The 12,722-nt window shown below is 40.5% G+C and overlaps 1 protein-coding gene across 2 annotated transcripts in view; it reads right to left on the bottom strand.

Annotated features, from left to right (window-relative positions):
* Window positions 1-12,722, bottom strand: part of LOC143292471 (histone H2A.V) — a 33,459-nt gene that overhangs the window by 462 nt on the left and 20,275 nt on the right. Inside the window, exons 2-5 of one of the 2 annotated variants that reach the window (XM_076602784.1) lie at window positions 3,977-4,022; window positions 3,768-3,845; window positions 2,014-2,127; window positions 1,478-1,607 (exon numbers count right to left, since the gene is read on the bottom strand). In XM_076602784.1, the coding sequence (XP_076458899.1) occupies window positions 1,478-1,607; window positions 2,014-2,127; window positions 3,768-3,845; window positions 3,977-3,979 (325 nt within the window). In that variant the 5' untranslated portion in view covers window positions 3,980-4,022. Of the gene's footprint in view, window positions 1-1,477; window positions 1,608-2,013; window positions 2,128-3,767; window positions 3,846-3,976; window positions 4,132-12,722 lie in introns of those variants that run through there. The other variant, XM_076602783.1, reaches the window with a different exon arrangement.

Genomic DNA, 12,722 nt, shown 5'->3' with positions numbered 1-12,722 from the left:
CACAGCTCAACCTACCATTGACAATAAATCATAAGCAACCAACAGTGATTAGATTCCCATATATCCAATAATATTCACATTTGGCAGAGGTCACTTTTGCACATTTTACGATCATGTCATTATGTAAAAGTGTGAATCAAAAAACTGAACACTTCTTCCAAATGTTCGCAATTCATTTGTGCAAGACGTGATTTGTCTGGTGAGAAAGAGGACCCATTTCCCTATTTCACAAGTCTAACACACAAGTCAAATCTGTTGCATTTATACATTTGATTAAAAAACAAAAGAAATTCTGTGATATGTCAGGCATTTTTCAAACCCCAACAAAAAACATGTCAATACGTTTTCAACCAAAGAAAGACTGACACAACTGCCAGCCCAATCTAAGAAAGTTGGTCAACACTGGGTCACAAAATATGCAGTTTACACAGTCCATGCACAGTACTCAACAGTCCTGAAAATAGTTGTATTCTTCCATTCCATTACAAGAAATGCAGCTATATCTTTGCTACTATTCTTGAGATATTGTACTATAGGGAGTCAGTCTCCTCACTTTCATGGCCTTCACCCCATTTTCATTTAAAAAAAAGAAAAAAAAAAAGATTAAATTCTTAAAGCTATGACCCATATGGTTGAGTGCTCTGCACATGTGTATTTGTCCTTTCTCCAAAGCATGCTACACAGAATAGGTAAGATTGTGAATCAAGCTTTTCTTTTTCCGTTTTTCCCACACTATAGAATAACAGGTAAGACTGAATCATGTTTTTGTTTTTCTGACTGTAACGACACTGGTAACTAGTGACCATGGAATCCATACCATCTTGGGCTATAAAACTGCAATTCAGAAGATTTGATGCATATTGCACATAAAACTGTACCATCACGCAGGATCGAACATTAAAAAAAGAAAAAAGAAAAAAAGAAAGAAGATTAACTGTATTTCATAACCCCGAAAACTAAGAGTATTTTGTTAGTCATGCGTAGTACCAAAATACGGTCATGAGTAGCATATGGCTGTGGTATCTAAGTTTTCAATAATGAAGTGTTTGCAATCTTTTGCAATACTTTAGCCAATCAGCAACATATCCAAGATTGGAATGAAGAACAAGAAAAGTGCTACTGCACCATTTTATTTTCTGTGATTTGGCATCCCAAATAGGAAGTGCAGAAGCATATTGAAACATGTAATTTTCTGTTTTAATGTGAATAGTTGATAATAAAAAATATATACATCATTTCATACTATAGTATGAAAAACGTGCATGAAATATATACGATGCAGAAGATGACTTGATAAAGCCTTGTCAGGATAACAGCTCTACTGCCTTCTATGCCTGTCATTCCTCATATAGAAATTATCCAAGACTACACGACCTTTCTGTGAAAGATGACAAAACCCATACTTAATCAGCATTGACAGTGACAGCTATCCACTCTCCTTGCTTACAGTTTATGGTATGAATTTTAATGCACTTACCACCACCAGCAATTGTGGCTTTGATGAGGGAATCCAACTCCTCGTCACCACGAATAGCCAGTTGCAAGTGGCGAGGTGTGATACGCTTCACCTTCAGATCTTTACTGGCATTGCCTGCCAACTCCAAAACCTGTACATAATGCAAATGACAATTGCTGATGCAAATTACCAGACCAAAGTTATAAAATGCTTAACCTCAAAAGTTGTATTTAGCCTCCAAGAGATTTATGGGGACAAGAGATGGTAACATCAAATTTGTACATAAAATATTCATGGTGTTCAACAAACACCCTTTTACCCAACGATCCCCCCGAGCTCCCATCAAAATGCATAAAACAGAGTGGAAATCTAATTACATTTTGAATACGTGTTCCTCTAGCTATTTTTGAACGATCTGCATATTTATTCAATCTGAAATTAAGATCAATTTCATCTGACAAGAAAATTAGGTCTTTTAATTGTAATTAGAATTGCAACTGAAAGGAAGATGGTCTTAAAATTAATCTTGAACCACAGACAAAACAATTCCCACTAACCTCAGCTGTCAAGTACTCCAGGATTGCAGCACTGTAAACTGCTGCTGTAGCACCAACACGTCCATGGCTTGTTGTTCGAGTTTTCAAGTGACGATGTATACGTCCCACAGGGAACTGCAAATGGGGGGGAGAAACATAAGCATACAACAATACACTGATGGTGCCTAAATATCTACTTTAAGGGTCACTACATGCATTATAATTTACATGCAGGACCAACAAATATGTATAGGCCAAGTGCTTACACTGGTTACAGTAAACCTCAGGACAGTATTCCAGACAAAGGTAGTGTGATGAAAAGTTTTCTATTTTTTGCACAAAGTCCAAAGATCTGAGTGCAGTGCTGTGTTAGCCAAGTTTTATCAACTTTTTGTTGTGTTAGAATATACACAAGTTTTTCAGTACTTGAACACTAGTTAGTGACAAGTTTCATCTACTTCGTTCAGATACCATGATTTCCTGCTACCTTCTGATACAGAAAATTAAACAGGAAATGGGTAAAATAAAGAAAAATCAATGAAATATATGTACTCATTTCTGGGGAGGGGTTGAAATCACTTCCAGCTGGTAGACCAAAAATGAAAAGCCCGATTTTAAGATTAGAGCCATATAAAACTAACGCTTTCCCTTCAACTTTAACTTTGTAGGATCTCATTGTGCAGATTCATCTGCCAGTATATTATGTCTGGGCCTTGCATGTGTAGCTGATCTGTGTATAAGCAGTTATAGCAAAATGCTGACTGGTGCTATAAAATTTTATACAGGAAGATTTCTGAAACTAAAAAAACAACAACAACAAAACAAAAAACACCAAAAAACCCCAACACAGCAACAAAAAAACAAAACAAAAACCAACAACCACATTGTCAATTCAGAATTTCACCGAGTAAACAAATAACTGACAAACTACCACCAAGTGTTAAAGACAAACTAGATCAATATACAGATGTGACAATTTTCCTGGATAAACATCAAATGCACTGGAAAAGTTGTGTTCAATTCTTACACAAGTTAGGGCAAAATACTAAATTTTCCCCCTCAAGATGCAATGAGTGGTGTTTACAAGGCGTGGATGTTCACTCTGCCGTTCACACTGAGTGGAAGGGAAGAAATATGGGTAGTCCAAGCTTCAGGATCAGGATCAGAATTTGGGGTGTTGTTTTATACAACTTAGCCATTTTTGGCTTTTTATGCCCCTTCAGATTTACTCCTTTACATTGTTACACTACCATAATTCTGAAAGTTACTTCTGTTGAAATTTGAGTACCTGAAATAATCTTATCAAAAAGTCTTTTTCTGTACTGAAATAGGCAGGTTTTTCTTTATGCTGCAAATTCTAAGTAATACACAGCACATTGCCTGAATCTTCTCAGTGGTTGTTTACTTCTGAACTGTCAGCATACAATGGTAGATCATTTTGAATTTCCCAAAATTCGAATATCTGGATTTCGTATATGGGGAATACGCACTGGAAAACAGGGAAATGCCAGGCTTAGCATGAAAGGGGTGGGGGAACAAATAATCTGCAACTGTGGATGACATTAAAAAAAATATCCATGAACAGTGTAGTGATAGATAAACACAGATTTAAAAAAACAAAAACAACGTAAGGTCCGTTTAAAAAATCTTTCCCAGATTCATCAAAAATATTTTTTTGTGCGTGTAAAAAAGTTTAACAACATTTGTTTGTACACCTTTCTCTGGATAACTACTTCATATACCCATTCACTGAGATGGTTTAAAATTTGACTCACCTGCAATCCTGCTCTTGCAGAGCGCGAAACTGCCTTTGCCTTCGCCTTTCCGGAATCTTTACCAGCTTTTCCTCCGGCCTGTGCGACGAAAATAGAATGTCAACAACACAGAAATAAATGGAATAACGAAGGACGGTATTATCATTTTGTATTCACATGTCAATTTCATATTGTATTCACATCACACATCAATCCGAATACATTCTTACCATTTTGTTTTACTGTGCTTGTCCTTTCCGTTCCGTCGAACTGAACCTGCAACACACATACGAAGCGTCACTTTGCAAGTGAACTGTGCAGTTCAACCAATCAAATCTTTTCCCGCCTTTAACGCCCTCTGTCGGAATGTTATGCTCTGTGCTCGCTGAGCTTTGTGTTCACTGAGCATAATGCTAGATACATTCACTCGCTGCTCGAGAAGTAGCACAAATTGCTTCAACCTGCTTCCAACCCCTCACCATGTCAAAAGCATGGGAGTTGCTGAGAAGTGACTTCCGTTGTTTGAATGAGAAATATACTCATGGAAGGGAAGAAACTGTATTTGAAGAACGACAGACTGATAGTTCTCTCCCATTTATCTAGTAGTAGTAGTAGTAGTAGGGGTTGGCTTTTAGCCTTCAGCCTCGCGGCCTGTTTGTGTCCCCTCATTATTTCTCAACTTTGTTTAGGTCTGATTGCATGCATATCTTATAAAATAACATTATATTCAATCTACACTAAAGAAAAGGCCTTTCAATTTAGGGTTAATCTAGGTTTTTTTGGTTTTTTTAACATTTTTTTAATAAAAAGCTGTTGATATCTGGTGCATATTTTGTACTGATTAGTGGGTAGCGCATTCCAAAAATGAGCAATTCTGAAAGCAAAACAAAACCGCAATGCCTGATAAAAATATTGCCTTCATTATTTCTAGTGTAATCAACTTCTGAGAATTTGAAAAGAGCATGCACATCAATATCGTTCATAATTATGGAATATTTGAAAAAATTGAATTAGGTCTCCTCAGTCCAGTCTGATCCTCCTTCCTTTGAGTGAGTGTAATTGGAGATTATGTAATCTTTCTGAATAGTTTAAGTTTTTGCACTCTCTCAGGATTTTAGTAGCTCGTCTTTGTATATTTTCTATCATTTTTGACTGTCTCTTGAGATGAGGACTCCAAATCACATTAGCGTATTCAAGATGGGGCCTAACAAATGCTTTATATAACTAGTCATAAATGTCTCCTTTTCTAGAAAGGTAAAAGTTCTCCTGATGAGTCCCATCATCTGATTTGCGTTGTTCACAACTCTCTGGATGTGCCGGAGGATCGGGATAAACTGATCTTTATCAAAGGTAACTCCCAGATCTTTTTCTTCATCACATGTATTTATTTTCTTCATTTCATCATTCACAATCATAGTATATTCAAACTTTTCATTCTTTTTGCCAGTGTGCACCACCTTACATTTCGCTATATTAAAGTAAAGGTTCAATTTATCTGACCATTCTTGTAGCTTGTTTATGTCCTGTTGGATCTCCAGTTGTGTTCGGTTTGTCGCCTTGGCATCAGTATATTTTTGCATATATTTGTGTATATTTTTGTGTCGTCTGCAAATATTTTGTATGTGGTTTGAGTCGTGTCCGGTAAATCATTAATGAACACAGTGAATAATATGGGCCCTAGAATACTGCCCTGTGGAATTCCACTTAAAATCCCAGATTTCGTGGATCTCTCTTCTCCCACTCTCACTAATTGTGACATTCCTTTCAGAAAACTTCTAATCCAGTTTAGAATATTACCAGTCACCCCATATGCTTTTTGCAGTTTAGTTAGCAGCCTTTCACTCATGAGGGACAGAATCAAATGCCTTTCTAAAGTCCAGAAGTACACTATATCAACTGACTCCCCATTATCTATCAGTTCTCAGTGTTAGGTTGTCGATTACTTCTAGTAATTGTGTGACACATGATCTCTTTTTCCTGAACCCATGTTGGCATTTAGCATATAAGTCATTTTCAGTAAAATGAACTACACATCTCTTATATAGCTCTCCAAAATCTTACATGCAATGCAAGTCAAGCTCACTGGCCTGTAATTACCTGGATCTGTTTTGGAACCTTTTTCCAATGATACCTGTGACCTCTGCAGTCTTCCAGTCTCCAGGCAAGGTGCCTGTTTCTAAGGATTTGTTAAATACATTACATAGTGGACTTGCTATCTCTTCACTTACTTCTTTCAACACTCGTGGTGGAATGAGATCGGACCTTGAGACTTGTTATGGTTTAACTCTTTCAATTTGTTTTTGACTGCATGCGTGGTTACCCGTACATCACATATAGATACACCATCACACCTGGAACACTCTGGTAAGACCGTGACACTAGTTGGGTCCTCACGTGTAAAAACACTAGAGAAAAATTCATTTAACGTTTCTGCCTTTTCTTTATCATTATCTACCAAACTTCCATCTTTCCTTTTTAATTGCCTATTCCAGTGTTTATTTTCATATTTTCTTTAACATATTTCCAGAACTTTTGGGGGTTATTCTTACTCAGTTTCTTTTCCTATTTCTCTTTCATAATTGTTATTGCTTCTCTTAATTAGTCTGTTGCTGAAATTCCCCTTTTTTCCCTCAAGGCCTGACTAAGCGCGTTGGGTTACGCTGCTGGTCAGGCATCTGCTTGGCAGATGTGTAGCGTATATAGATTTGTCCGAACGCAGTGACGCCTCCTTGAGCTACTGAAACTGAAACTGAAACTGAAATTCCTTATTTCAATACATCTTAGGTAATCCCGTCCTGTTTTGGTGCACAAGTGTCTTTCGAACATCTTATGTTTCTTTTTTATTGTTTTAAATACTTTTCCATCCATCCATATTGGCTTTATATTTTTAACTGAACCTGTTTTTACTTTTGGAATACACTCTTCCGTACCTGTTGTTAGTACTTCTTTGAGGTGGTTCCAGCTTTCTTCTACATTCATTTGGTCCATAGTTGTCCAATCATGGTTACTTATAATACTTTTCAGTTGGTTATAATTTCCTTTGTTTAGATTGAAAGTATATCTTGCCTTTGGTTTTATGTTGTGGCTTGTTTATACATATAGTTCAAATGACAATACATCATGGTCACTTTTTCCAGCTGGGTCCTGGTGTATAATGTCTGAAATAAGTTTATCCTCATTCACTAATACCCAGTCATCTAAAGTTGGGTTCTGTTCTGGTCTCCTCCTTGTTGGTTTGCTCACTTTCTGTATTAAGTATGCATCATTGATTTTTCCACAATTTGCTCATCTTTCTCTCCTGACCACTTTCCATCCCATCTGGCAAAGGGGTAATTAAAATCATCCATCGATAACGCAGCACGTCAAACAGTCTTCATACTTCCAGCGGCCACCCCCACAGTTCGCGTATTTAGCCTAATTTAGTTTTATCTATCGGCATTTAACCATGATTGATGTTATCAGATGGGGTCTGTTCACGTTTGAAGCAAATAAAACAAACAAAACACACAGACAGGCACAGGCAGACAGACTGACACACACACACCACTCTCCACCCCCTCCGCCCCACACACACCGTGGCTTAGACACGCTGAAACACATATACACTGCCGGCAACTTACACACACACACACACACACACACACACACACACACACACACACACACACACACACACACACACACACACACATCATATCAGTGTGACGGCTTTTAGGTTTTATCAGCCTTTTCCCGGCCTGATCATAACTGAAAATAAATTTGGATTTGTTCGAGTCCTCTTTCAAGTTGAGTGTGCAGTTACTTATCAGTGTCATGAGGGTTAGCCTAGCTTCCACCGAACGGAGAAATTTATTTGGAAGCCATGTCAAGTTAATCCTGCTAGTGTTGATCAACTGAATATATATATTTTTTAATTGTTCAGTATTCCCGCAGTGTCAGTGTGACTGGGCAGATTGTCCACCAACTTTTAAGTTCAGTAATATCCCTGTCAGTTAAAAAAAATAAAAAATTTGGTGAATGTTTTAGGGGGTGTCCCTTTGTATGAGCATCGTCATGAAGCCGAGTAAATATATTCTGTGTGGTGAGGCTCTTATAATGTCCATGTAAAATTTCAGGTTTATATGTCTCGACATATCGCCCCTTTACCTGTGATATTCATGCGATGCTTGGAAGTTGAAACTACTTGGTCCAACTACTGATTTAAATTTCAGTAATGGCACCACTTACATATTCAGTTTATTTTTAGACTGGATAAAAATGTGATCACGCCTGCTATTCTATCAGCAGGTTTCAAGTTAAGCTTCAGCTTTAATGCGCTGTTTAAAAGTTAGATTATTATCCACCAAAACACTCAAATCTTTTTCAGTCAAACCCAGTTTCTCAGTTCAAGATCCGCCGGTCATCAGAGTTAACTTGGTAAGTGTAGTTTGGGTTATTTTACAAACACTGGTGTAGTCCGCTATGATTCTATACACGGTAGTGATTTATCATTATTAAACTTAGTTTGTCCCATCTCTGCCCACTTGACTACTTTCTTGAGACTGAGGTGAATCGTTTGTTATGTATGTATGTATGTATGCGGCCCGGTATGTCGTGTGTGTGTGTGTGTGTGTGTGTGTGTGTGTGTGTGTGTGTGTGTGTTAGTGCAGTGTGTGTGTGTGTGTGTGTGTGTGTGTGTGTGTGTGTGTGTGTGTGTGTGTGTGTCACAGTGTGTACACATGAAATTGAAAACTAAAAAATGTTAGTGGCCGCTGTGGACCAATGAATACATAATTTGAGTAATCATACAACAAATGTGACCTGTCATTTGGACTTTACCCGTTTGTCTGGTTCAAGATCACGAGGTCAAAGTCAGGGCTTTCTTGCACAACTGTGACTGGTTGCGCCAGTTCATAGGCGAATCAAATGGTCAGAATCCAACACAGCTGGACGGCTGTCACGCCGGTAACACTTGTACGCTGACGTGGCACCACACTGAACCAATTTGAGGACTCAAACTGACAAACATGTCAGCGCTGCCGCACCGCACACACACACACTGCGCGCACACACACTGACACACACACACAGACTGACACCCACACCCACACTGATAAACATTCACTGGCACACACACACACACACACACACACACACACACACTGCGCGCACACACACTGACACACACACACACAGACTGACACCCACACCCACACATACAGACTGATAAACACACACTGGCACACACACACACACACACACACACACACACACACGAATGACACCTACCCACACGGTACCCACACACACACCCACACACACACCGGACCCACACACACGTGCAGTCACGCCCGGCCGGCGGGCCATACCAGATTATATCCTACTACTAGAGAGAGAGAGAGAGAGAGAGAGAGAGAGAGAGAGAGAGAGAGAGAGAGAGAGATTCAAAATATATTTTTCAAACAGCATAATTAAGCGGTCAAGTATTGAGACACCTCTGCAGCATCAAGAGGGACTGTTTTGCTCAGTAATTTTATCAGTCCCTTTAACTAACTGTTGCCGAAGAAAACAGAACCAGTAAACCTCAAAGACCCGAGTACATCAATAGTTATGTACCAGCAAGCACTTTAGTCAAAAATATCAGTATCAGTGATAAGAAACTCTAGGGAGAGCTGGACAGTACAAGGTCTTCAGAGAAGAAGCCCACCTCAGTCAAGTGTTTCGGCCCTTAACTCCTTACACTCTAAGGGGGCCGGGTCGCACCCAGGTCATGACTCCTGGATGCCCTTGTATTGCCGCCTTTTCTTCTTCTTTATTTTGTTCACCTGGTCCTCAGCAGGTTCGAACCCGCGCCTCCAGGGTTGTCACCACTTCAGAACTGAGTCACCTTTTCTGGCAGACGTTTTAACCACTGAGCCATCGTAAGCCTAGTTTGAGTAGGGACATTTATCCAGCTGGAACTCTTTTCTGCTGCTTCTGCTATTGGCTTGAGAACCCATGTCCTCTCTCTGCTAGAAATCGACAGCTGTTTCATGAGGCTGTAGGCAGATGCACCCACAAACCCTCTTGCACCAATCTCTATGGCGAGGACTTTGGCTTGGAAGCCAGATTCTCTCAAGCTGCTGGCTAGACTAGCATACTTCTTCGTATTGTAGATGTGGGCTTCCTCCATTCTGCTTTCGTATGGCAGAGTGAGCTCAATCAGAATCGCTTGTTTCGTTGCTTTGGAGTGGAGTACCATGTCAGGTCTCGTGCCGCTCTTGCTGATGATTTCCGGGTGTTTCTTCCTCTCTGGTAGGTCAACTGTGCATTCCGAATCTTCGGCACCATCAAGCAACCCACGTTTCCATGCTTTGGAAACTTTGGATGCTGTTCCTGGCCAGACTTTATTGCCTTCTGCCGAGCGGAATTCTACTGGAACTTCTGGTGGGGTTGGTGCTCCTTGGACAGTGCTCACCGCGTGTGCAATTTCTTTTAGCACTTGGTTGTGCCTCCATGTGTACCGTCCTTGGCTCAACGCCGCTTTGCATGAGCTGAGGACATGTTCCACTGTTTGTTTGCCATGACAGAGTAGGCACGCAGGGTCATCTGCTTTCCCCCATTTCACCAAGTTAAGAACAGATAATAACAATCTAGGAACAGGAGACCGCACAAAAAAGGGGCTGCACACCCGACGACGTCAAACTGCCCGGACTGCAACTGTCACCTGCTGAGACTGAGACACCGAGATGAATGGAAAGGAAAAGCGAAGAAAGTGAGAAGGGAAGAGACTTGACGACGCTCAAGACTGTATCAAAATCTTTATTACAATATTAAAAGCAAATAGATAAGCGAGGCTAAATAAATATAAGCAAGTGCATGCTTAGTTTTACAGCCTGACGATAAAGTGGGTCAACGGTGAACACACGTGATAGAACGCACACTCAATGCTCAGCTGCCGGCAACTTGAACCACCCGATTCAGTCCACAAAGTGTACATACTGACACACATCACACTGTTATTTCTGGGGAAAGGCTTATTATAAACTACATAAAAACGACGTCATAAATTATGTCAAAGAAATGAGTTTAACGCTATGATTTCTCTATTGTTTCTGTAGAAACAACTCAAAAACAGCAGCAGAAATGACGCAAATTGAGAATGATAACCTATTAGGTTTTGCTCTTAAAAAAAAAAAAAAAAAAAAAAAAAAATTCTAGTGTGAAGGCCTAATTTCTGATCCTACTGTCAGTCGTCATATATAAAGTAGCTTTTCTGTCAGCCAATCAGACAAATGTACATAAAGAGCGAATGGCTCGTCACTGTCAACCAACGAGAGGTCTCCACCTAAAGATGGCTTTGGCTGGCTAGTCATCGTCAGCAAATGAGATGTCTCCATTGACCAGTTACTTTCAGTTTCTCCACATCTCTGACATAATTTCAATGGGATGTTTCATCGAAAAACGTTACCTCAAGGGTGAAAATCAAGTAATTTAACCCAATTTTACGGACGTAAGCCTCTGTAGCACCACTGAAAAACAAATATGCATATGCCTCATGCAGTGTACGCCAGCACTGAGGAGGGCGTATTAAACTCGAGAAAAGGCGAGAAGTTATGCTGGTGATACGAGTGCATTTCACTTCTTTATATACACTGTGATCCTATTTGACGCTTGAAATTTTGTACCAAGTGTCATTGCGGGATGCTAACTGATGTTGTGACACACGTGTCCATTCTGTTTCGTAGTGCGGCCGGCCAGCATTAAAAAACAACTGAGAACGCAGGTCAGTGGACGCTTACCCCGGGCAGATAATCCTGTGTAAGCCCATCTTCACATTTCACAAACTGTGAAGGATACTGTTTCATTAGAGTGACTCAACAACCGAATGCATGATTTATTGCAATAGTATAGGTGGTTCAGTCCTGAGTGATGGTTCCTGGTCATTCACGGCAGTGACTCTCACTGGCGTCAGGTCAAGATTTTATTTCATGATGGTAAATTGAATAAGCAACAATTGCTTATATATCTGGGCTTCTGTCCCTTTCCGTCATATCTTGTGCCCTGAGGCAACTGACGTTCGAAAGAAGTATCCATGTATATATCTGGCACGGGGGAGCATCCTCAGTGGCTCATATCATATAATTGCTGTTGCGTCTCAGTCCCACTCACTCAGTGACATGCACGGGCGCGCGCATCTTCAAGAAGCCGTTCACGCATCTACGCGCCCACCACCTGTCTCAAGTTTCGCGGGCGCTGCGCAAAACCGGACACACACAGACAAACGCAAGCGGTTCCCACATACGGTTTAATCACACACATGTGCACTGACTGACATGCAACCAAACACTGACACACAGGCACATGCACGAGTGCACCGGCACACTATAAATCGCGTGCACCAGTGCAAGAAATGAATACCTACATTAGCCGGCACGCACGAATTATGGAGCATAAAATAGTGCACAAACATGCTCGACACATTCTCACGCATTAAACATTGCACACACACACACACACACTCGCATGCGCAGACGCATAGACTACGCACTGATGCATGAAGTCGTGCACACACAATTATCCACGTGGAACGGACACACTGTGGTGCAACTGAAGAGGGGAGTTGTTTGGGACATTATTGGCCTGACCCTACCTACTGGGAAGTTCCTGAATCACTTTACACCGATTATAATTATTCAGTTTGTTCACGACAGTGAAGACCGACATCTTTCGATGCGTGTATGTCCATAACTGCGTTGTAATACGCAATGATAAAATCGGCCAGCGCGAATCCTAGTTGTTCGCATCTGGTGGCGAAGTGTGAGTGGAACCAATCAATGCGTTCCCGCGTGGCTTTATGAACGAGGCGCGTTGAAAATGGAGAACACTTAATTTAAAAGGGTGTTCATGCAACCCGAAGACACACACACACACACACACACACAGAGTCTATATGCCAGCGTTCATACAGGTCAGTTCAGTTGCGCGCGTTTTTTTTTGTTATGAACGCGTGTGTGT

Source organism: Babylonia areolata, chromosome 18, assembly GCF_041734735.1.
Source record: "Babylonia areolata isolate BAREFJ2019XMU chromosome 18, ASM4173473v1, whole genome shotgun sequence".
In the NCBI taxonomy this organism is placed as follows: domain Eukaryota; kingdom Metazoa; phylum Mollusca; class Gastropoda; order Neogastropoda; family Buccinidae; genus Babylonia; species Babylonia areolata.
Note: the sequence above shows the minus strand (reverse complement) of the source record. Positions and strands in the feature narration are given on the sequence as shown.